Source organism: Syngnathus floridae, chromosome 19 (genome assembly GCF_059516105.1).
Source record: "Syngnathus floridae isolate MCC-2025c chromosome 19, RoL_Sflo_1.0, whole genome shotgun sequence".
Taxonomy (NCBI): domain Eukaryota; kingdom Metazoa; phylum Chordata; class Actinopteri; order Syngnathiformes; family Syngnathidae; genus Syngnathus; species Syngnathus floridae.
Window position 1 is genome coordinate 1,227,665 of NC_142431.1, and position 21,418 is coordinate 1,249,082.

Below are 21,418 nucleotides of genomic sequence, written 5' to 3' on the forward strand. Positions count from 1 at the left end.
TCGTTTCTTGCATTATTGTCAAGTTTGAGAGCAGAAAGTCAATCATCTGAACGCTTTTGTGCGTTTTGGAAATACTACAGTTGTGTTACTTTGCCCAAGTTTGGGATCTCCTCGATTTGGATGCTCAAGCTCATCTAGCAATGCAAACATTTGGAGTTAATCGTGGCAACAAATGTGACCTTGTCAGATATTTGCTCATTTATAGTCGCCTTTTTTGCTGTTGTTATCCACTGTTGACATTTTTGGTGCTGCTGGTCGCGTTTCCGGCCCAGCTGGGTTGAGCCCGTGGACGCGTCGACGGGGAGGGGTTGTCCCCGGACGCCTGGGCCGGCTCGTCGCCGTGTCGATTGATCTGCTCTCTCCGAACGTCCTCCCACGGCGACAACGGGCTCTTTAAGTCGCCTTTTGTCCACCTCAACGGAAGGCTGGCGAGTTTTTCGACGGATTTTGGTTGAACGCGGATACCCCCACCCCCTCTCCCCCTCTTGTTGGTCGTGTCTAACATCCACACGTCCAGCTGATCGCATCGAGTGCCTTTCAATTCTTGCTCTTCCACCAGAGCCCCTTATTTCGCTTTTTCACACTTCCCTCCGGGATCGTTCAACGGGGTGAGGGCATTTTGTGCCCGTCCGCGGCGCTTTTTCGGCTTTTTCCCCTTTCTTTTTTTGTTTTTGGGTAAGCTCCGGCGAGTGAGCAGGCCGCAGACCAATCCCCGTCCTCGCGTAGCCTCCTGCGGCCGGCCGCTATGGGCGACACCAGCGAGAGAAGCAAGCCACCCGGCCTCCCTCCCCGGTGTCCATGCGGCTTTTGGGGGTAAGTTTGGCCCACTTGGCCGCCTCGCAGTGAGACGAAAGAGCTTCGATGAAATCTTTGCTAGCGACTCGAGTCGCCCATTGTTGTTGTTGCGTTGAAGCAGGCCGGCGGTGGGGGGTTGGGAAGTTGCCCAATAAATCAACCTCCTGCCTGGCTGCCTGCCTGCCAATGTCAGCCGTTGTCGAACTTTTCGGCACCGCTCGGTGTGTGGACGCCGTTGGGTGTCTTTTGAAGACGTTTGCGAGGCGACGTGCCCATGTTGAAGATGATTTATTGGCAGCAGCAGCAGGTTCCTTTCCAAGGCAGCCCGGCCTGTTGCTGCTCACACAACGAACTTGTCCTTTGTATTTGGGAAGAAAGATGATCACTTGATTTGAGGTTGAGGTTCTATGGATCTTTGTTTGCCTTAATGTCATTGCTTTTTGATGTGTCACGTCAAAAACGATGAACGGCACTGTTGGTTGCATACCGGATATGATCCACGGCCTGCCTACGTCACCAAGCAGTACTTTGATCCTTTGATACGCTTTTATGAATAATTCAAATTGTGTGTGGGAATCAACCAGCTTTTAAATGATGATAATGCCTTAAATAAAGCTGTAAACGTTCTAATTGCATGGTAGCATATCATAGCAATCCCACCAGAAACAGCGCGAGTGTGCCCTCTAGCGGTTGCAAGCAGGACCTCCAGTTGACTTCCTTACTTTCTTAAATCACTTCTAATTTTGTTCTATGAACACCAGCACCCCTAAAATGGAAATGTTTTCAGGCACGCTGAGACTGCACAAGAGGCCAATCACTCTTTGGGGGAAAAAAACAATAAAAATTGAGTGAGGCCAACTGAGCACCTATGACCACTCACTCACAATGGATGTGTTTTGTGTGTGCAGGTCCAGTAAGACCATGAATCTGTGTTCCAAGTGTTTTGCCGGTAAGTTCATGCAAGCTCTTCTCGCGCAGCAAAACAGAATGGTAGGGACTAGTTGAAGAGCTTTAAAAAGTCTTTGTTCCGTGGATTTATCAGAACGGCAGCATCACCAAAGCATCTTCAAAAGTTTTCCATTCCGTCAATGATTGTGAAAATGGAAAGCTCAAGAATAAGTTGGTCTTTCTTCCTGGCTTGCCCGCTGCAGACATCCAGAAGAAGCAGCCGGGCGAGGACAGCCGCTCGGCCGTCTTCACGAGCGGCGGCGGTGGCGAGACCGCCGCAGCTGCCGTCGCCAACAGCACCGCCAACAAGAGTCCATCTATATCGTCGTCGCTCTCGCCGTCTCTGTCCACGCCCACCGCTGCGGAGCCGCCGGCCGCCGAGGAAGCCTCGCCGTTGTTCGCCGCCTCCAGAGAGGGTAAGCGTGCAGTCGATACCGGATTAGAAACCTCGCCTGCGTCCAATACATGTCTTCTCTCCAACTTTCAGGTGCGTCGACAGCGACGGCGCAGGGTACGCTGCGCACGCCGGCAAAACGTCCTCGAGAATCGGGTACGCTCTCCTCCTCTGGCCCGCCCTCCCCCGCCAAACCACGCTTAAGCCGTCCTCTCTTCTCTTCCGCCGCATTCACAGCCTCGCCCTCGGAAAGCGAGGCCACGCCGGAGAAGCGGCCGCGGCCGGAAGCCGAAGAAGAAGATGGCGGCGGCGAAGGCGGCGAGGATGAGGCGGCCGACACGCCCAAACAGAAGAACCGCCGGCGCTGCTACAGCTGCCAAAGCAAACTGGAGCTGGTGCAGCAGGAACTGGGCTCGTGTCGCTGTGGTGCGTACACACGTGGTCACCCCAAAAAAAAAACCATGGCTGTCATCCAGGCGTGCCTTTGACAGGCGTGGCTCTGTTTTGCAGGCTACGTGTTCTGCATGCTGCACCGGCTGCCCGAGCAGCACGACTGCCTCTTTGACCACCTGGGCCGCGGGCGACAGGAGGCCATCCTCAAGATGGTCAAGCTGGAACGGAAGGTGGGCCGCTCCTGCCAGCGCATCGGCGAGGAGTGCTCCTGATGGGCCGCTGAGGCCAGAAGGAAAAGAGGAGGAGGAGGAGGCGGTGCCACTTTGGACCCGGATGCCGTTCACTCTTGTGCAGCCTTAACTGCCCCCCCCCCCCTGCCCTACCCAAACCCCACCCGCCACAGGAACTTTCGCCGTCTTCTCTCTCAGGTCAAACCCGCCCGCCCGCCTTCCTTCCTCCTCCTTCTCTTCTTCACTTGTTTGGCGAGCGGCATCATGTTGCCCACCATTTTCTGAGCTGGACTTGTACTCGCATGGACTCCAGGAGAACACAAGCCCATTGGCGGCGCACGTGCGAGAGCCTCCTCTTCCTCTCCCGGCGCACGATGCTCGGTACGTGGTTCCCCTCGTACGCAGCGGGGGGGTTAATATGACTGAATTATTTTTTTTTTTCCCTCACCCACATATGGCGGCTGAGCACCCCCAAGTCATCACTTGACCTACCGCAAGGCTTTTGTTAATTTATTTGATTTTTTTTTTTTTTTGAGGTTGTGTTTTGTGGCTACAATTAATCAGCGGGTGTGCTTTGTACTTTTTGGGATTGTGGGGGTGTTTTGCTTGTTTCGGAGCGTGCATTGAATCTTTTCTTCCTGAAATTGACGCTCGCAACCCGGGCTAAAGTTAGCATGTCAAGGTCGCCCTGGTAATTTGTCATGCCGAGCTGGCGTGATTGGGCCTACAAAAAAATAAATTGTTGGTGTCTGTCAATCTCGTAGGTGCCGTTGACATTTACGAGAGATCAGACAAAATGTGTCAATCTTTTGAAAAGCGACCCGAATCGTTGAACGGACGACGGTGACGCGGACGAATGGACACATTTCTCGTAGCAAATTCAAACATGACCACTCAAGAGACTTTGTGGCGTCGTCGCTCTTAATCGGCGACGGGACCATGTCGCGTTTGCACAAGGATGCGTTTCCGTCAGCATGGACAAGAAAGACGAGCACCTCGTCAGATGGTCCCGCTCGTCGTCCTTGTCCTCCCGAAGCTCTTCCTCCCATGCGGAGATTTGCAGCGCCACTCAAAGGAGAAGAAAGAAATCGTATGCAGATCTTTGTTGTGGCATCTCTTTTGTTTTGTTATTGTTTTGGAGTGCTGAGAAGTGGAAGAAGCAAATATCTTTCTGTACCTTTTTAAAGCAAAGAATTATTTAACCTTATATCAGTTTGAGTTACTTACATCCTAGCATAGAGTGGCGCATATTCTGTCCTATGTTCTCCTTCTTAATTTTATTGTGTTGCGTTTTCTGATGAGGAAATAAACTGGAATAGACTATGTGGTGTGTTGTATTTTTTTCCCCCCCAACAAATAGTCTTGATGCCTTTTCACTATGTGCAAACTGCAGCCAAGCTGTTCCTTTAATCAACGCTAGAGGGCAGGAGAGTAGCGCCTAGCTCACTGCATGTACAGAATTTCGATTTTTTTTCTTTTTTTTTTCCCCACTCGTCTGAACCACTCTGGTCTTTTTGACCAAACTATTTGGCTCTAAGAAAAACACAGGTTGAAATATAAGATTCAAGTTAAAAAAGTCACTTTTTTAATTTGCGGCTTGGAAATTTTGCTGAAAGGGTCATGTTTGGTGGTGAAAAGAAACAAGTCTTTGATAGATTTAATCAAGTCCAAATGAGTGTGTCAAAGTGTTCATAATATAATGCATTCAGGTTCAACCAAATTTGATCAAATAAGTTCTGAGTAACTCTAAAAATAAGTGCCTTTAAAGAAAATTAAACAGTTAACTCAAGTGAGTTTCTCGCGTTTTCAGAACCTTGAACTGTTTTCATTGTATTGAGTCAAAATCGGCAGGTGGCGCTCTCATGCACGTACAGAAACAGGCAAACGTGCGCGCGCACGCTAATTCCCAGCGGCTCACGCGCACGCTCGCTCGCAGGCTGGAAGCCCTCCCGCAGCTCGCCAGAGTTGAAGAAGCAGCAAGTGGCAAGCGGTCGCTTCTGGTTTTGCTTTTACGAGCGCGTGAGGGAACGAAGACAAGATGAGCGCTCGGTTTTGGCGGCGGCGTGGAGCTCGGACGGACTCGGCTCGCTTTCCGGAGGGCGGCTTCTGCTGCCTGGAATGAAGCGCGCGTGTCGGCGTGCGTCAGTGGCCACGGCGGTGCTGGTGTGGCTCGGGGCGCTCGTCTACCTTCTGCTGCTCAGCCGCAGGAGGCTGCCCGAGCTCGGCGCGGCTCCCGGCGCCGCCGCTGCAGACGATGGAGCGGGGCAAAGCAAGCAGGTGAGACAAACCCTCACCTGCGTCATGAGCACTTGCGTGACACTTTTCCCGCCACTGTGGTTGTTTGCGTGTGAGCCTGTTGATTGGTGCGCCTGCTGTCACGTGGGAGCACCTGTAGAAAAAGTCTGACAGCTGTCTGTCATGGACAACTTGCGGTCTTCTGTCTCGTCTCTATCAACCCGCATCACGTGACAAAGAAATGAGTCCACCCTTTAATTGATTTCCATTATTTTCTATTTCGGCTGTGTTGGCAAATGCATCACATGTTGGAGTGCCACAGGGGTCATTATTAGGCTCCCTGTTATTCATTTATCATTCGAATGGTATCTATACGCTAATGTTTCTTTGACTGACACCATTGTTGGATAAAATCCGCTGCCATTGTGGTCACAGTTGTCCACTTCTCTGTCTTTTCTCCCGTTAAACATCATGGGCAGGCGCACGCGTGCATGCGTGTCAGAGATGATTAATGTTGTGGTTGGTTTGCGCCATGCACGCTGGCTGCAGCCATTGTTCCTCAACGCGAGCTATTCAGCGAGCGCCTGCCAGGGAAATGAGTTTGGGAGCAGCTGGAAGCGGCTCCTGCAGAAGGAATCGCAATCACAAGCCGTAATAATAATAAGAGGAAGAGCAATACCGCATCGTTTTGCCGGGTGTGCGTTTGCGTCTGCGTGTGTCAAGCAATTTGGCCTTATGTGCAGCGCTTTTGTTCTTAGAAGTAAAGTTGAGTTGAGAGTGGGCAGGAAAGAGTCTCCTTGTGTGTGTGTGTGTGTGTGTGTGTGTGTGTGTGTTAGCACGACAAGTGTCGCCCAATTGAGCCATCCATCACGTTGATAGCCAGCCCGGGATAAAACGAGAAGACAGAAAAGTGGGATCAAGATTACAAGGCAGTGTGTGAGATGAAAGTCAAAAACGAAAGAAGGGAGAAAGACGAGGGAAAGGAGGCCAGCGGGGACACGACAACCATGACGAAGAGCAAATGAAGAACGTGACGACGTGACGGGCGACAAGAGGCCGCCGGTTGCTCCGCGCCTCGCCGAAGACAACAACTTCCTGTCCTCTCTTGTCCTCTCGCTCAACAAACTCGTCAGGAACACAAAACGACATTTGCCTCCCAGTTGCTTCCAAAAAACGTTCAGAAATATCGTATTTACAAAGAGAAAGTTGCGCAACATCTGGACGCATTTAACCACCTCGCCCCAAATAATTCATAAACATCTTTTTGTGGCAAGCGTAAACTGCATCTGTGCCAGCTAAGTGCAAAATGGCCCTCCATCTGTCCACACACACACACATACACACTCACACACGGCACTAAAAAAATAAACATTGTAAGCATTTACTAGGTGATGTAAACATCCCAAAAAGTGCAAGCGTTGCTCGTTTTTCCACGCCCGGGGGAATGATAATGTTTCAGACTCCTGCTAGGTGGCGCTATAAATCGTTAACGACATTTAAACGTGTTTGCTGTTTCCTCGTTCAATAGTAATGCAAGAGTGCTTAAGTTGTGGAATGCGTGTGTGTGTGGTCAGAGACAAAGATGCATGAGCTGGAAGAGAAAGCAATATCCAACCCCAACGAGCAACACGGCCGCAGGCACGCACGCTTAGTTTTAATCAATGTGTGTGCGTGCCCGGCCAATTTGGTGTGTCCGGATGTGAGCTGAAATAAACAAACTGGAGGAGGAGGAGGAGCTAAATAGTTGACGCAGGTTTTGCTAACCACCGCTCAGGTGTGATGAGCAATTTTGGGCTTGAAGAACTTCACGCCAACTTCATCGCAGTCGTTTGGCGCTTGGTCACCGCCATGACTCAACACATCAGTCATGATGATGACGGCTTAACAGACGGCGACCAATCCAGGGCCACCTGGATTTGCTTTTCCTATTTGAGCGACCAAGCGCTTTGCAACTTCCCGTCCGTCATTTCCGGCCGCCTCGTCCGGCGTTGCTTTGTCTCCTCTTTTTTGCTCATTTTTCTCTTCTACTCGTGTTCTTCACGCTTCGTTGTTACCGCTGCCTGGGGAACGACGAGACATACGCACACGCACACACACACACACACACACACACACAACGGAATGGGCCCATTTAGACAAAGTGTGGCATCAGCAACTGTGCGACTGAGCAATGTGGGAGGAGACAAACGGGCTGTGGAGAATGTTCATGTCGCTTACTTAGGCGTCCTAACACTCTGTGTGTGTGTGTTTTAATAATACAGTGTGTAACCCAGTTTTGTATTTTCTCCTCTTCAGACAATATAAAATGCATTTTTCCTTGTGTGTGTGTTCGCTAATCTCTCTTTGCGTGCAGATGTCGGACAGCGAGTGGGACGACATGCTGGACGGCTTCGACGAGCGCGGCTACCTGAGCGCCCGGCGCTGGCGTCCCGGCGACGACCCCTACGCGCTCTACGCTTTCAATCAACGGGAGAGCGAGCGCGTCCCTAGCAACCGAGCGCTCGGCGACACGCGCCATCACAGGTGAGCGTGAAATGAATTCACGTCAAAAATTCTTTTTCAAAGTAAAAGCAAAAAGTATCAAATGCTCGTGCGCTGCATTCAGAGCAAGCTCGAGCAGCTTAGATGGGAGGAGAAGATGCTGAGAACGCAGATAAGGCCCCATGCGTGTGTGTGTGTGAGTGTGTGTGTGCATAAAGCACTCCAGCCAGCGCTGTGCTATTATCTGAGGGAAGTGGAGCGCCTCCCTCAGCGGGGAAGCGATCCAAGCAGCAAGACAATGAGCCGAGCGAGGCGTGCCGGGAGCCAACATGGCCGCCGACATGGCCGCTGACGTGTTAATATGGCAACTGCAGAAATCAACCAATATCCGATCAAGTCCAGTCAGGAGCTACAAAAATGGTGTCTTTATGCTCCCCCTACTGCAAATTGAAAGTCAGACTTAAGTGCACACATCAAAGCTTCTTGTGCATATTTTCCTTTTTTATTGCGGGGAAAGCTTTCATGACACAAGCAAAGCTAACAAGCTTCCCCGAGGCCCAATTAGTCTCTCAAGCGTGGAAATGGAAAGGAATGGTCGCCCTCAAGTTGCCGCCTTCTTTGATGGCCGGAGGGGGGCGGGGCTACTCGCTCGCTAATCAGTTGATCGGCCAACGGAAGCGCGACGATTAGCGCAATTAATCACGTGGCCAACTGAGGATCTCCTTGACAACAAGGAAACGCTCCGTCAAGACTTCCCGTGCGAGATATGTAAAATATTTCCATTTTTGGACTTGATCCGTTTGGCATAATCGAGGGTTAAAGGTCGCATTTCAATATTGTCTTCATTTGCATATGTGCGTGTGTGTTTGTGTGTGAGCTGCTTCGAATGCTCGCCTGGTGCTGAAGCTGCTGCTGCTGCTGCCCTGAAGGCGGCTTTGGCTCAGCACAGCACTTTTGCACTTTGCACTTTTAGCTGCATGTGCATGTGTGTGTGTGTGTGTGTATCTATAAGTGTGTATAATCAGACAGGTGATTCTTCTGATGCAGCAGAGCATGTCACTCTTGGAGAGATTATGTTCTCACTGCATATTGTCCTCTGCGTGAGTGTGTGTGTGTGTGTGTGTGTGTGTGTGTGTGTGTGTCACATCGGCAATTCTCCATGCCAACATCTGTGCTGAGACGTTGCTAGAAACTGAAATATTGATTCATTCATCAGCCAGCGCAACGCACACGCACACAGTCAGCACTCTTTGTGTGTGTGTGTGTGTGTGTGTGCGCTTGCAGTGAGTGTACAATTGTGTGTTTAGGATATAAATCATATATTGATATGCCTCGTTTTTATATCCATAAGTGAGGCAAAATATGTCAAATGCAGCTTCGTGCTATGAATGGGGAGCGCTACTGCCTCTAGTGGACATATTGTGAATTGCAGCCCAGTGGTCCCATTCATAACATTAACATAAAAATGATTTTTAAAAGAAGCGATTCTAAATGACATTTTCCGTTAGTCGTGTCGTTCGAAGCGCTCGTCATTGTGAGGACGCTTTGAATGAACGTGAAGCTTTAATGAGCTGAGGGCAGAGTGACTTTTAATCAAAAACTACAATTAACTCCAATTCTTTATTTTCTCTCTCGCTGCAACACATTCAACATTAATGAGACACTTTGCACCGGAACGAGTCGCTAACACAATTAAAAACATACGCACACACTTGCACATCCTCAGAGGTGAGAAATGAGAAACGACCTCCGCCATCATCAGTGACTAAAGCACTACTAATGTGAAACCTTAACCTCTCATTTTGAAAATTCGCTAAATTGGGCTTTGGCTAGTTTACAATTTTTTATTTTGTAGTACGCCGACTCTGTGTAAAATGCTGTGTCAGCGTTTAGCTATAAGCCAAACTAGCTCCATCGACAGTGGACATGGAAAACAAATCAAATTTAACCATTGAATTTCTGCGAATTTTCTTTTTGAACGATTTTAACGACGATCTGTGATGATTGACAGCGTCGACAGCAAACGCTCAAGGCCGGCAAAAGGAAACGAGCGAGTGTCGGCCGCGACATTCGTCTTCGAGGCATCGCTAGACGAGCGCTGAATCACAGATGAGGCCCGTTGACGCTGATGAACGACGTAGGCTGCCGTCGTCGATGCGCCGGCCCGTCGTCATAGCAACCACTCTAAAAGAGAAAGTCAGGTGCTCCAAGGCCGTTGTTCCGTCCCATCGAGTGGTCACCATAGAAACGCCGACCAAAACAAAATTTTCGGCGAAACCTTCATATATGGCCGATTTGATTATCATTGACGATGAATTGACCTTTCCGGTCGTTTTCCATCAGGCTCCTCTTTGGTCTTGCGGCGAAAGCCAAGGTGACCTTCTACTCAGCGCTTTTGTTCCCAGCCGACCTGTTCGCACCTGTCAGGGAGCTAGCGGCGTGTGCGGAAAGGAGATTCGGGGCTTGTTGTTGCTCTGACACAAATTTCCCATTCAGACACACACATGCATGTAGTGTACGCACAAATGGGGACATTAACATTTAATCATGTTTGCACACAAACACGGCAAGTGTTGTTCGAATATCGCCGATGGTGCGTGTGTGGAAGCATGTGGAGCTATCTGAGGTAAGCAGCTGGTGATTGGCGGCCAGGTCCTAATTTGGAGAGGTTCCCAGGAACACACACACATACAGGCATTAAAAGAAGAACCAAATTATGGCTCAACAATGAGGTAGCACAAACATTGGCAGACCCTGACTGACTTGTCTTAAGTTTATAAAACCGTCCGTGCACCCCCAACTCATATTTTGTGGCGACAAACGCGCATGCATGTGTGAGGGAAGCGACACATCCAGCGGCTGCTGGCTGTGGGCCACACCAGGTGGCGCATGTGTGCACGCGCACATGTTGTGCTGTTTATTTAACGTGATGAAGAGGTGAGTGAGTGAGCGAGCGAGCGAGCGGCTGGCGCGTATTGGCGCTGCGCCGCTGGGAGCGTCATGCGCCATCTGGCGTGTGCCCGCGCACACACCTTAGTTGAGCAGTAAATGTTGGGAAAAGCACATGATGATGATGATGAAGATTTTTTGGGTGTGAATGCTAATGTGACGGCCTGGCGTCACCTCCCACTTAACTGCCACTTCTCATTTGCACCCCAAAAAAGAATCCAGAATTGTTGCATGTTATTAAAATGATGGATAAAAGAATGAATGATGCCTCTCCGGGGCCTTTTTGTACCACTGCTTTGATTCAGGAACCACCGCGCCCGAGAAAAAACAACCAATCGGAGGCAGAAGCTGCGACCGATGAGGTGTCAGTCGCTGGCCATGTAAAATATGGCTCAGGCTGAAAAAAAAAAGTGCAATGTCAACATGTATGTCAAGTGAAGCTGGAGCGTTTGCTTCCCGGCCGGCCACTTTTTAACGGGCAGAGGCAGAGCGGCACGACAGGCTCAACGAGATGCCTCGCCGTTTCCTTTGACATCCATGCCAGCAATTAGCCAAAGTGGAAAGATAGCCCGTATTTTTCTCTCGCTTAGACGGCGGCCCCCTAAATGCAGATCGTTTAAGAGGATGCCCCCACTCATTCTCAGCGGATCATAAACTCCATGAAACAACCTTCCTCTTTCCTCTCCTCCTCCTCCCCCTCCCTCCTCCTCTTCCAAAGTTGACTCACGAGGGAAGCAAATGAGCCAGAGATGAAGTCAGAAAGGATGAGATGGAAGATTATTAGTTATCATGAGCTCACAAAATGGCTGCCAGTCCCCCAGAACAATGTCCCAATACTTTTGTCTACAGAGTAGAAATCCATATTGGACCTGTCACTAGAACTATGATGGGATGGAGACAGGAAGTGGAGGACCAAATTAGCACAGGCGAAAAGACGGCCGATGACACGTCGGGGGCGCTAACGAGGCGGCGCTATAAACGGATCTTTCATCTTTTCTCACCTTCTTCATCTTCTTCACCACGTCGCATCCCCAAAAAAGTCCATCACGCACTAACGAGCCGCTCGCAAGCTTCCATAAGCGATTCCCTGCGTGCCGGAATCATAAAAAAAACATTTCCTCCTCGCTCACGTCCGTCTTGTTAGTCGGCCTCGGGCCTAGCGAAGACACAAGTAGCATGTAACTATTTCCTGTCTGGAGCAACGCTTATTGATGACTTTTTTTTTTGCAGTCTGTTGGCCGCTGGGCGCTCGTTAGCAGCCAAAAGAAGAAAATAAAACGCTGCGCGTTTATTTAATTAACACTCGCATTTGTTCACTTAACCTCCGAGCGCTGCTAACGATTCTACTAATTATCTGTTTGGGTTTATTAGAAAAACACAAAACATGCGTTTCCCCCCCAAAAAAAGAATAGAATTCAAATGTATTCATCGTTTGGTCTTTTTTTTCTGGGAGGCTATTAGCTTCAAGGCTACTCGGCGCTCCATTTGGATTAGCCGTCAGCAGGACAGGATTAAGCAAAGCGTGCCAGCGTATTACAATTTGACAAAAGATCCCGCCCGCCTGCCTGAGCGAGTGAGCGCCGCCGCCGCCGCCGCCGCTCACCTTGCCCGATATATAATGTCCACAAAGAGTAGCTGATAGAAAACGCGCTGACTTTGCGTTTCGTCAAAGCCGCCGCAGTCTTTCCTGAGTCTGGGAAATCTTTTTTTTAACCCTGCTCGGAAATCCTTTTAGCTAATTTTTTTGTTAGCTTTAAGGCAAACTTCCTGCTGGCAACTTTTCAAGACATTCTTGCAAAAATTGTGATGGAGTCGGGAAGCGTTCTAAACATTTGGCCAGCGAGCCCATCAAGGCCATCTGCAGGGCCATTAAAAACATCTTTTGAAAAACTCGGGCGCCATAAGCCACTTGGGAGCGCGCGCGCGAGCGAGCTAGCCGGCCTTCATCATTTGACATCACGCCTCGGCGCCGCCGCTCACCTCCGTCCCTTTATTGTCTCGTTATTTATTCATGTACTGCAGTCGCGCGCGGAAAATTTACATTTAGACTAGCTAGCATCTTGGTTTGTCTTGTTAGCGCCGGCGCTCGTCAATTAGCGAGCATTTGCGAAGAGCCTTTTAGGGCTCGCTAAAGGCCTTTTGCAGCGTCCCTGACGGCACCTCCGATTTTAGAGAGTAAAACTTGAGGGCAGCGCGGTAGACTAACGGTTAGCGCGTTTGCCTCGCAGTCCCCAGGTTCTGCATTTGAGGAGTTTGTTGCTCAATTGTACTCATTTTTTTTCCTAAAATTGGTCGTTTCAAAATCTAATAAAAAGCTTGTCATGATGTAAATAGAAGAAGAGCGTGGAAAAAAAAAAAAAACTCAACGCAATCCCCATTTTTCTTCTCCATATTATGGAAGCGTGCGGGACTAAGTGGGCTGCATAATTTCACTTAATCGGCATGTCCGAGCAAATGGGATTAAAATGATGATCACTTGAGTGGGATTAAGTCTTGCATCAGAAAAGCGTTTGGGCCGTTGGCGTCGTAAACGATTGTATGATTTCGAAATTTGTGAAACTTTCTTTGTTTCTTGCTGGAAAAATACACCTGAAGTCATTTATGAATTTGGGCCAATCAGAAGACAGCATTCACGTTGCTCAGCCTGGCGCTGGCAAAAATGTCATAGATGGAGGCAATAAACTGGAATCTGTGTGTGTGTGCGTGCGCTTGTTTGTGTGCACGTGCACCGAGACTGAACAGTCTGCAGATGTTGAACAAAAGATGCGAGCAGAAAACACATTTAGGATGAATCGCTCCAATTGTTACAAGGCGGCTGACTGCAGCAATTTGTGTGTGTGTGTGTGTGCATGTGTTTGTGTTGCCAAACCAGACAATACCTTTCAGCAGTCCTTGTGATTGTGTCATTTTTTTTGCCCATCAATTGATCAAATGTATGACTCTCAGCAATCCAAAATGATTTGGAAAAAAGTAGTGATTATGACGCACACTGTCTTCCTTTTGTCTTTCTCATGCCCATCCGGTGTCCTCGTCTTCCTCGAACCTGGTCCCTCCTCATCTGCTCTCTTCCTCCCCCATAAGTCTACACCCCCCCCACCTCGCTAGTGATTTCCTGTCTCTTTATTCCGTGCATGACGCATGAAGTACGCACACACCCAGGGAGGATGGAAGCGTGTTCATATCAGCTCTAACATCAGTCATTTGTCAGCACAAATGTTGTCTCTACATCTGTGCCTGCCATTGTGTGTGTGAGAGTGTGTGTGCGTGACCCATACACACAATGACACACACACGCTAGTGTTGCAGGTCGGCCTTTATCTCCCGATCGCTGCTCTGGGCTGAAGCTGCTGCATAAATCAAGTGCGGCAAAAGTGGAGTTGGCGGCACAGAGGTGCATGATGGGATGCGATAGGAGAAATATATATGCGTGTGTTTGTGTGTGTGTGTGCGTGTACACAGTCGAGGGAGAGTCTCTTTCTTGGCAAGAGGCGGCGAGACAATAAGAAGCCATGAAAGAGGAGGAAGAGGAGGAAGAGGAGGATGGTGGCTTTTCAGCTTCTGCTGTAAATAACAACACGGCATTATTTATGTCAAACACGTGCAGATGTTCCCAATCAGCATTTTTTTTTTTTGTCCACACACCATTAAAAGACACAGCTCATCAGTGCGGCACTAATACCAATCAGCGTTTGCAGAGGATAAAGAATATATGAAACTTTGTGCGCCTCACTTGACGTTCTGCGCCCCAAAGTTTATTCCAACTTTATATTCTGAGCTGTTACGTCCTCCACCCATAAACTAATTGCGGCTTAATCATCTCCCGATTGTCTTATTTCACGCTCGGGCGCTCACGCTGCGTGAGGTTGAGCTTCCTGTTGGGCTGAAGGACACTTCAGCAGGTCACCTGGTGCATTAGAGAAGAAAAGCCAGACGGCTGTTTTGGGAAAAATGTCAGCCGTCCATTATGCATGTGTGTGTGTGTTTTCAGTCCCCGAGGAAAAGTGTGCTGACCTAGTGGCAGCAGCTTCCACTTTGCCATTGTCGCGGGCTGAACTTTAATGAGCTCGCCGGCTCATTTATAATTCATGCAGTGTGAACACGCGTGTGTCACTTCAACAGAAAGCAAAAAAGAAGAAGAAGTCAGCGCGTGGGTGGGAGTGATTCACCAAGAGAAACTTCTGGAGTTTGTTTTTTTGTGCAGGTGCGGCGCCTTGCGCTACGATGCCAACCTGCCTCCCACTTCCATCGTCATCGCCTTCCACAACGAGGCCCGCTCCACCCTGCTGCGCACCGTCAGGAGGTACGCAAACGCATCCACGTGATTGCAGATTGTGATTTAGATTGCAACGCAAAAGTTATATGAAACACACACACACATCCCTGACCCTCAATCTGTGCACCATCTCTCATTTTGATGGTATCAGCAGGTCCACACAAACACACACACACACACATGCTGGCCTGAGTTCAGCTCATTATAGCAGCCAGTGTGCAGGGACTGACTACTCCTGACTATCATAGAGGACATTGTGTGTGTGTGTGTGTGTGTGTTTCGTCCTTCCCTGCAGGCCTTCTTAAAGCTCTGCAGTTTTCAACCAATTAAAAGACAATCTGTCTCCTTGGGACACGCTGCTCCCTTTGCTCTGCCTCACTTTCCCATTGTGTGTGTGTGTGTGTGTGTGCGTCTTGTTGACTTGGGAGCCGACACTATTTTGCTGCCATTTATTTTTAGTCGGCGAGTTTGCAGCGTTGGCGCAAACACAAGCAGATTCGCAAGCTGTGCCGGCTTGCATCTTGAAGACGTTTGTGAAAGTTGTCAACGTGACTTTTCGAGTTTTTATGATTATTTTATTTATTTCTAGTGCAACGCGTGGACATTTCCCGTTTGCATCATTTATGAGGCGAGGCGGAGACGCGATGTTTGATTCTCCTCCGCACTCCACACGCGCCTCTTCACTAATGAATACGACACACACACACACACGCACGCACGTCTTATTTGAGCGAAACGTTCAAGCTGCACGAATGTATAAATATATTTTTTACTCGAGACTTTTTTAGAATATCAGGTCATCTAATCACAATTTCAAAGTAGTTGAGCTCAGCAAAAAAAAAAAAAAAAAAAGTTCATTTTCTTTGTAACTTTCTCGAAGAGTTGGAGTGCTTTAATTTTTTTTTTGTTGCGTGTATCTAATCCTTTAATGTTTTAATTTAGTCATTTAGTAACGGTGGGCTGAAAGAAAAAGATAAAACTTGCGTTGTCTCTTTCAATTTAACGGGATAAAGCTTCACGTTGCAGCTCGGGGGAGAAGGTGGAGTGGGGGGGGCTTGCTGGCTTTGATTCCTGGTTGGCATTCAGCTTTAATAAAAAGGGGAGGGGGGGCGCTCCCTGTCGATATTTAATCAAGCTGCAATCTGACAATTGATCGTCTCATCAGAGGCACGGCGGGAGAAGTTGCGTGACGAGATTAGCATCGCGCTTCCAACAAGCTCAAGTTGAGAGTGACAATTTTCTCTTATCAGAAGGTCACCGCTCGGCTTGTCGGGGTGTCGAAATGCGGCGGCGGCGGCGGGCGAGATCAGCACCGGCTCGGCCGTGGTGGACCTCAGCACCATTTCATGTCTAGAATAAAAACATCCTTCTTCTTCCTGTCATGTCCACCAGCAGCCAGAGAGCCGAGTATAAATATTGAAAATAAAAGCCGTGCTCGGACAAAAAGACATTTTCTCATTTTGCCGGCGTGCAACTTATGAATTTTTGATGTCTCAATCTTGAGCTTTCAGGGAATCTTTTTTCATTCCTGGGCGACATATTTTCAAGGAGCAAATTTAGTCTGACATTTTCCACTCAGTTGATGTGCCACACGGGCTTAATGGATTCATAAAATATGTGTGTGTGTTTCTCTGTCAGTGTGTTAAACAGAACTCCCGTTCATCTCATCCATGAGATCATTCTGGTGGACGACTTCAGTGATGATGGTGAGCATGCGCATGAATAATATTATAGCCGTACTGAGAAGCCGAGAGGAGCTGAGCCTCCAGTGAATTCTGCCCCCTGGTGGCTAAAGTGCATATTTTGCTTATTTAAAAATGAAGGGCATTTAGATGGGCACGTCTGTCCAAAGGCACGTGCAGGCAGGCAGTCAGGTGAAAAACGAGGCGTGCGTCTATTTTGCGGTCGGAGAGCCAAGCGCTCATCCAGCTGCGTCCGTCATTCCCTGGAGACGCTTGCTGTCCTTGGCCAAAAGAAAGTCAAACAACTTTGAGCAAGTCGAAGAGAAAATGAAAATGATCACGTATTCTTTTTCAGGGGACGACTGTCAACTTCTCACCAAATTGCCCAAAGTCAAATGTATGCACAACAGCAAGAGAGAAGGTTGGTGCCTGCTTTTAAATTTAATTTAATTATTTATTTGTATGCGTGAAAAGTTCAGACACAAAACAAATCCAAGCAATTCGACAGGTAGGCCAAAGTGTCTTACATCGGCTTGGCTTTCATTACATCACACACACACACACACTTAGAGCCAATTTATCCGTTTGGCTCGTTAACGCCTTTATGACTTCGGGTCTTCTTGATTGTCTTTTCAACGCCCATAAATACACATTGAGCCAATACAGCATAACACACACACACACTCACACACACACTTACTGGTGGTTGTAAAGAAACACCTTCATGTACAAAGTCGGCCATTCTTCATTGTTTCCGTGCGTGTGTGTGTGTGTACGTGCAGCCAACCGGAAAATAAAGCCTTATTGAGGATGAAATGGGATTTTAAATTGGCTGAGCCTCGGCCCGACGGCACCGCGTGAAACTTCTGACAATGTCAATGACACACACACAGCACGCACACACACACACAGACACACACGTGGACCTACATGTCAGTGAATATTGATCAGAGCATTTAGTTGAAAGAGCCTGCAAGCCCAGCTCGCCTAACAAGCTGATTTCCAGCGGCAGCCACACACACACACACACACACACACATAGGCTGAGTCACTTCCTGTCTGCTCCAGCTCGCCGAGCTTGTTAAAAGGTTGCATCCTCGTCTGGCTGCAGGCGAGAAAATGACTCGTGCGTCTTACAAGTACAGTATAAAAGTAAAACTAATCCCAAAAAACAAAGTCTGACTTTGTGTTGCTTGCGTCAGGTCTGATCCGGTCGAGAGTGGGTGGCGCCGATGCGGCCAGCGCCAAAGTTCTGGCCTTCCTGGACAGTCACTGCGAGGTCAACAAGGACTGGCTGCCGCCGCTCCTTCACAGAATCAAAGAGGTGAGCCGCTTCATCCATTTAAAAAAAAAAAAAAAAATAGTCGATCTGCTTTTCAAGCGACGCCCTCTGCCCGCCGCGCACGTTCGCTCGGCGGCTAACGGCCCGCGACCGTCCCACCTGCCGGCTAATATTGTCGGCGGTCGTTTGAGCGCGCTAATGGTGGCACGCTCGGCTATTAAAGTCGGCCGATTTTCATTCCCGCAAAGAGCCGGCAGGACGCCAGAGCGACTTTGGAGCCGCTCCACGTCCTCTTTTAAGGCCCATCCGGGATCTCGTTTAAAGGTTAACGGGGGCGCTAGTGAGCCGGAAAGCCGCAAAGCTTTCACAAGGCGCTCTTTTTTATTGTCAAGGTCTTATTTCAAGCGGGAAAGTCGTCGTCGCGCCTTTAGCGTACCTTGATATTTGTCTCGTCCGTCTCAGGACCCCACCCGGGTGGTCAGCCCCGTCATCGACATCATCAACATGGACACCTTCGCCTACGTGGCCGCCTCGGCTGACCTACGAGGAGGTACGCCGACACCGCACACACCTGACCCAGGCCCGGATTGATATCGATTTTTTTTTTTGTCAGGTTTCGATTGGAGTCTTCATTTCAAGTGGGAGGGTCTCTCAGCTGAGGAGAGGGATGCCCGCAGCGACCCCACCCTGCCGATCAAGTACGACGCTGAACGCAAATATAAACGAATAACGGGACGCTGACGTTTGTCGCACGTGACAGGACGCCCGTCATCGCCGGCGGGCTCTTCGTGATCGACACCTGGTGGTTCAAGCACCTGGGCAAGTACGACACGGCCATGGACATCTGGGGCGGCGAGAACTTTGGTGAGTCCAACGCACACAGGTGCCGGAAGCTAACGTGCTAATCAAATCTGGGATTTCCGCGTGTGCGCCGACGTCGCAGAGATCTCCTTCCGGGTGTGGCAATGTGGCGGAAGCTTGGAGATCATTCCGTGCAGCCGCGTGGGTCACGTGTTCCGGAAGAAACATCCTTACGTCTTCCCGGAGGGCAGCGCCAACACGTACATCAAGTACGTAACCATTTTGAAACAAATCAAATAAGGGAGGTGGCGTCGCCATGGCAACAAAGGAGGTCATACCTGCTTCTGCTGAACTGGAGGAGAAGCAAATTAGCAGATGAGCAAAGTGTGTGTGTGCGCATTTTAGGAACACACGGCGCACGGCCGAGGTTTGGATGGACGACTTTCGCCTCTTCTACTACTCTGCTCGTCCGGCAGCTCGAGGAAAATCGTACGGAGAGTAAGAACACACACACACGACTCTCTGAAGTAGGGCGTGAAGATGTGTCGTTGACGTCCGTCAGGCCGCCAGCTGCTTCATTTGGACGAGAAAAGGTGTCGGCGGCGTTTAAATGTCAGCGTTTATCAGCCGCGCGCAGACGGCGCGGCTGACATTCTGGCGCCGGCGATGACGAGGCTGTGAGGTTTTGTGTCTCAGGAGACTTTTGTGGTCTGCAGCATCGGAGGCCGCGTGGAGCTGAGACGCAAACTCAAGTGCAAACCCTTCAAGTGGTACCTGGAGCACGTCTACCCGCAACTCAAGTCAGTCGCTTTCCGTTTTGGCCCGATATGCTTGCGCTTCCACAAGGGGGCGCTATGTTGTTTACCAATTTGATATCCTTGGGATTTTTTGGTCGCTAGCAAGCTTTCATTCCCGTTGACCAATAGAATCGTCGACTAATGAGTTCAAGAGGTGGACACGCACACACTCGCATTGCGTGGTGTTAATCTCCCGAATGAAATGAAGAGCGCAATTCTCCAGGGAGCGCCCCCCCGCCCCCCCTCCCCTTCCAAAGGAGGAATAACCTTTGCGGTGTTATTAAGTGCAGGCCAGATAGCAGATTGAATTAACGACTTCCTCCAATTGATCACCCGATAAAATTAATCAAGTCATAAGCCTTCAAAGTCCGCTCGCCTCCTTTGATGAGCTTTCCGCCACGTTTGATCCGTCAGGGTCCCCGACGACTCGGATTGGCAGTCGGGCCCGATCCGACAGCGACAGAACTGCTTGGAGTCTCGCCGCGTGGACGGCCAGGAGACGCCCGTCCTCATGTTGGCGCCGTGCGTGGACGCCGGACGCGCACCCAACCAGGTCGGCGCCGCGAACACGAGATTAATATTTCACACACGTTTTCAAACGGGGTCAGGTGACATCTCCATTAAGTGGACGTGTCGCTCATTAGCCGTGACTGCATCGCCGCTCGCGCATCAATCATCATTTTAATGGACGTCCAAGTGATGAAGAAATGTCTTCTAACCATGTCTGACAACATCCAAAAGAATTTGTGACTGTTGGCTCAGGAGTGGATCTACACTGCGGGCCAGCAGATCCGCCAGCAGCGCCACGGCCAGGTCGCCGGTGCCGACAAATGCGTGTCGGTCACCGCCACCTTCCCGGCCTCGCAGATTCTGCTGCTGCCCTGCCACGTGGACGACGCCAAGCAGGTGAGCTGACGCCATCCCGAGTCCCGCCTCTTAAAGCTCCACTCAGATATAAAAATCATAGCGGTAGCTGAATTGCGGAAATATTTCAAATAATGAAGCAAAAAAAATAAAATATGCCAGCTCGCTTTCACTCCATTCTGCTCCCGGCACACACACGCTCTCACTTTCTTGCTCACATTCACGCACACACACACACACATCATTCCCTGACCAATGGGCACCTTGACAACGTCCCCCGAAGTCCCTGCAGCGGAAAGCAACCTGACAAGTCATAAATCACCTGAGGGGGAGGGGGGAGGTGGAACAAGCAGAAATGGGGGAGACACTCCTGTCAAGTTCTCAGCAAGCCTTGACGTATGCCCGTGTCCCTCACTCAGCGCTGGCAAAAGTCGGGCACCCACCTGGAGCACATGGCGTCCCGCTTCTGCCTGGACTCGGCCATGGCGCTGGACGGGCTGGACTCGTCTCGAATGCTGGTCATCGGTCCGTGCGAGCCGGGCACCTCCACGCAGCGCTGGGACCTCCCCTTTTCCTGACCCCCCCCCCCCCAACCCCACATCCGTACCTTGCTCACATAGCCTGGTGTCTGACCCCCAACCTTTGGGCTAGTAGACGACCTCTGGAGCTGTGACGCTTTGTGGACAAGAGACACCAAGTGCACCTTAAAACTCTTCTACTGTCTATTTCTCATTTATTGGCTGTGACACATTAGGAACACTTGCACAAGCTCATTAAAATTGTTTTGAATATTTTAACTACCTGGGGCAACCAAAACATTAGACCCCCCCCCTATAAAAAAAAAAAAAAGGCGGGTCACTGTGTATTGAAAGTTGTCTCGCGTGTGTCGTTTTGCACAAAAGCACACGTCATCTTGTTGTTGTCTGTTAACAGTGTACATCTCAGCATGACACACAAAATGTCAAGCAAATATGTTTTGTTTTCGACGAACAGTGTGATGTTTCTGCTGGCTCTTTTTTGCTGCGGGATGAGCGCGCCACCTTGTGGTGGTACCAAAGCTTGATTGGGACTCACTTGCTGTGCTTGCTGTCATTTTTACCCCTTACGAAAAACTGCGCATGTTTTGTGGTCGACTTGTATGACGGCTTATTTTCGTTTCAATAAACTTTTATAACGACTGAGTCACTGTTGATGGAGTTGTTGTTAGTCCACTCCAGTCCTGTAAGTGGCAGTAATGCGCATTAACAAGAATGATCGGTGACATGTTGTGGCACAACATTCGAGCCAAGTATGT

At 49.6% G+C, this 21,418-nt stretch overlaps 2 protein-coding genes and 1 long non-coding RNA gene across 3 annotated transcripts; 2 read left to right on the forward strand and 1 right to left on the reverse strand.

Annotated features, from left to right (window-relative positions):
- The first annotated feature begins 269 nt into the window (after positions 1 to 269).
- Positions 270 to 4,083, forward strand: LOC148381434 (AN1-type zinc finger protein 3-like). The gene is made up of 6 exons (XM_088361288.1): positions 270 to 813; positions 1,704 to 1,744; positions 1,947 to 2,159; positions 2,231 to 2,293; positions 2,375 to 2,563; positions 2,648 to 4,083. Exons 1-6 carry the CDS (start codon positions 746 to 748, stop codon positions 2,800 to 2,802), a joined length of 729 nt encoding a protein of 242 aa, XP_088217414.1. The 5' UTR covers positions 270 to 745; the 3' UTR covers positions 2,803 to 4,083.
- Positions 4,084 to 4,322: 239 nt separating this feature from the next.
- LOC148381435 (uncharacterized) lies at positions 4,323 to 6,183 on the reverse strand. The gene is made up of 2 exons (XR_015854277.1): positions 4,948 to 6,183; positions 4,323 to 4,873 (listed from the first exon to the last, which is right to left on the reverse strand). It is a non-coding gene; the product is annotated as an uncharacterized LOC148381435 (long non-coding RNA).
- Positions 4,660 to 21,305, forward strand: galnt14 (UDP-N-acetyl-alpha-D-galactosamine:polypeptide N-acetylgalactosaminyltransferase 14 (GalNAc-T14)). The gene is made up of 15 exons (XM_088361286.1): positions 4,660 to 5,037; positions 7,349 to 7,518; positions 14,627 to 14,725; positions 16,337 to 16,404; positions 16,736 to 16,801; positions 17,583 to 17,704; positions 18,125 to 18,212; positions 18,276 to 18,360; positions 18,423 to 18,526; positions 18,606 to 18,732; positions 18,869 to 18,961; positions 19,180 to 19,263; positions 19,675 to 19,813; positions 20,023 to 20,166; positions 20,544 to 21,305. Exons 1-15 carry the CDS (start codon positions 4,879 to 4,881, stop codon positions 20,700 to 20,702), a joined length of 1,707 nt encoding a protein of 568 aa, XP_088217412.1. The 5' UTR covers positions 4,660 to 4,878; the 3' UTR covers positions 20,703 to 21,305.
- The last annotated feature ends 113 nt before the right edge of the window (positions 21,306 to 21,418 follow it).

What these genes read in the sequence shown, in the direction of transcription:
- galnt14 (XM_088361286.1), top strand. Translation starts at nt 4,879, where the DNA reads ATGAAGCGCGCGTGTCGGCGTGCGTCAGTGGCCACGGCGGTGCTGGTG. An exon ending in GAGCGGGGCAAAGCAAGCAG is followed by an intron (nt 5,038 to 7,348) that starts GTGAGACAAACC and finishes CTTTGCGTGCAG; the next exon opens with ATGTCGGACAGCGAGTGGGA. An exon ending in GCACAACAGCAAGAGAGAAG is followed by an intron (nt 16,802 to 17,582) that starts GTTGGTGCCTGC and finishes TGCTTGCGTCAG; the next exon opens with GTCTGATCCGGTCGAGAGTG.
- LOC148381434 (XM_088361288.1), top strand. Translation starts at nt 746, where the DNA reads ATGGGCGACACCAGCGAGAGAAGCAAGCCACCCGGCCTCCCTCCCCGG. An exon ending in GTGTTCCAAGTGTTTTGCCG is followed by an intron (nt 1,745 to 1,946) that starts GTAAGTTCATGC and finishes TGCCCGCTGCAG; the next exon opens with ACATCCAGAAGAAGCAGCCG. An exon ending in GTTCGCCGCCTCCAGAGAGG is followed by an intron (nt 2,160 to 2,230) that starts GTAAGCGTGCAG and finishes TCCAACTTTCAG; the next exon opens with GTGCGTCGACAGCGACGGCG.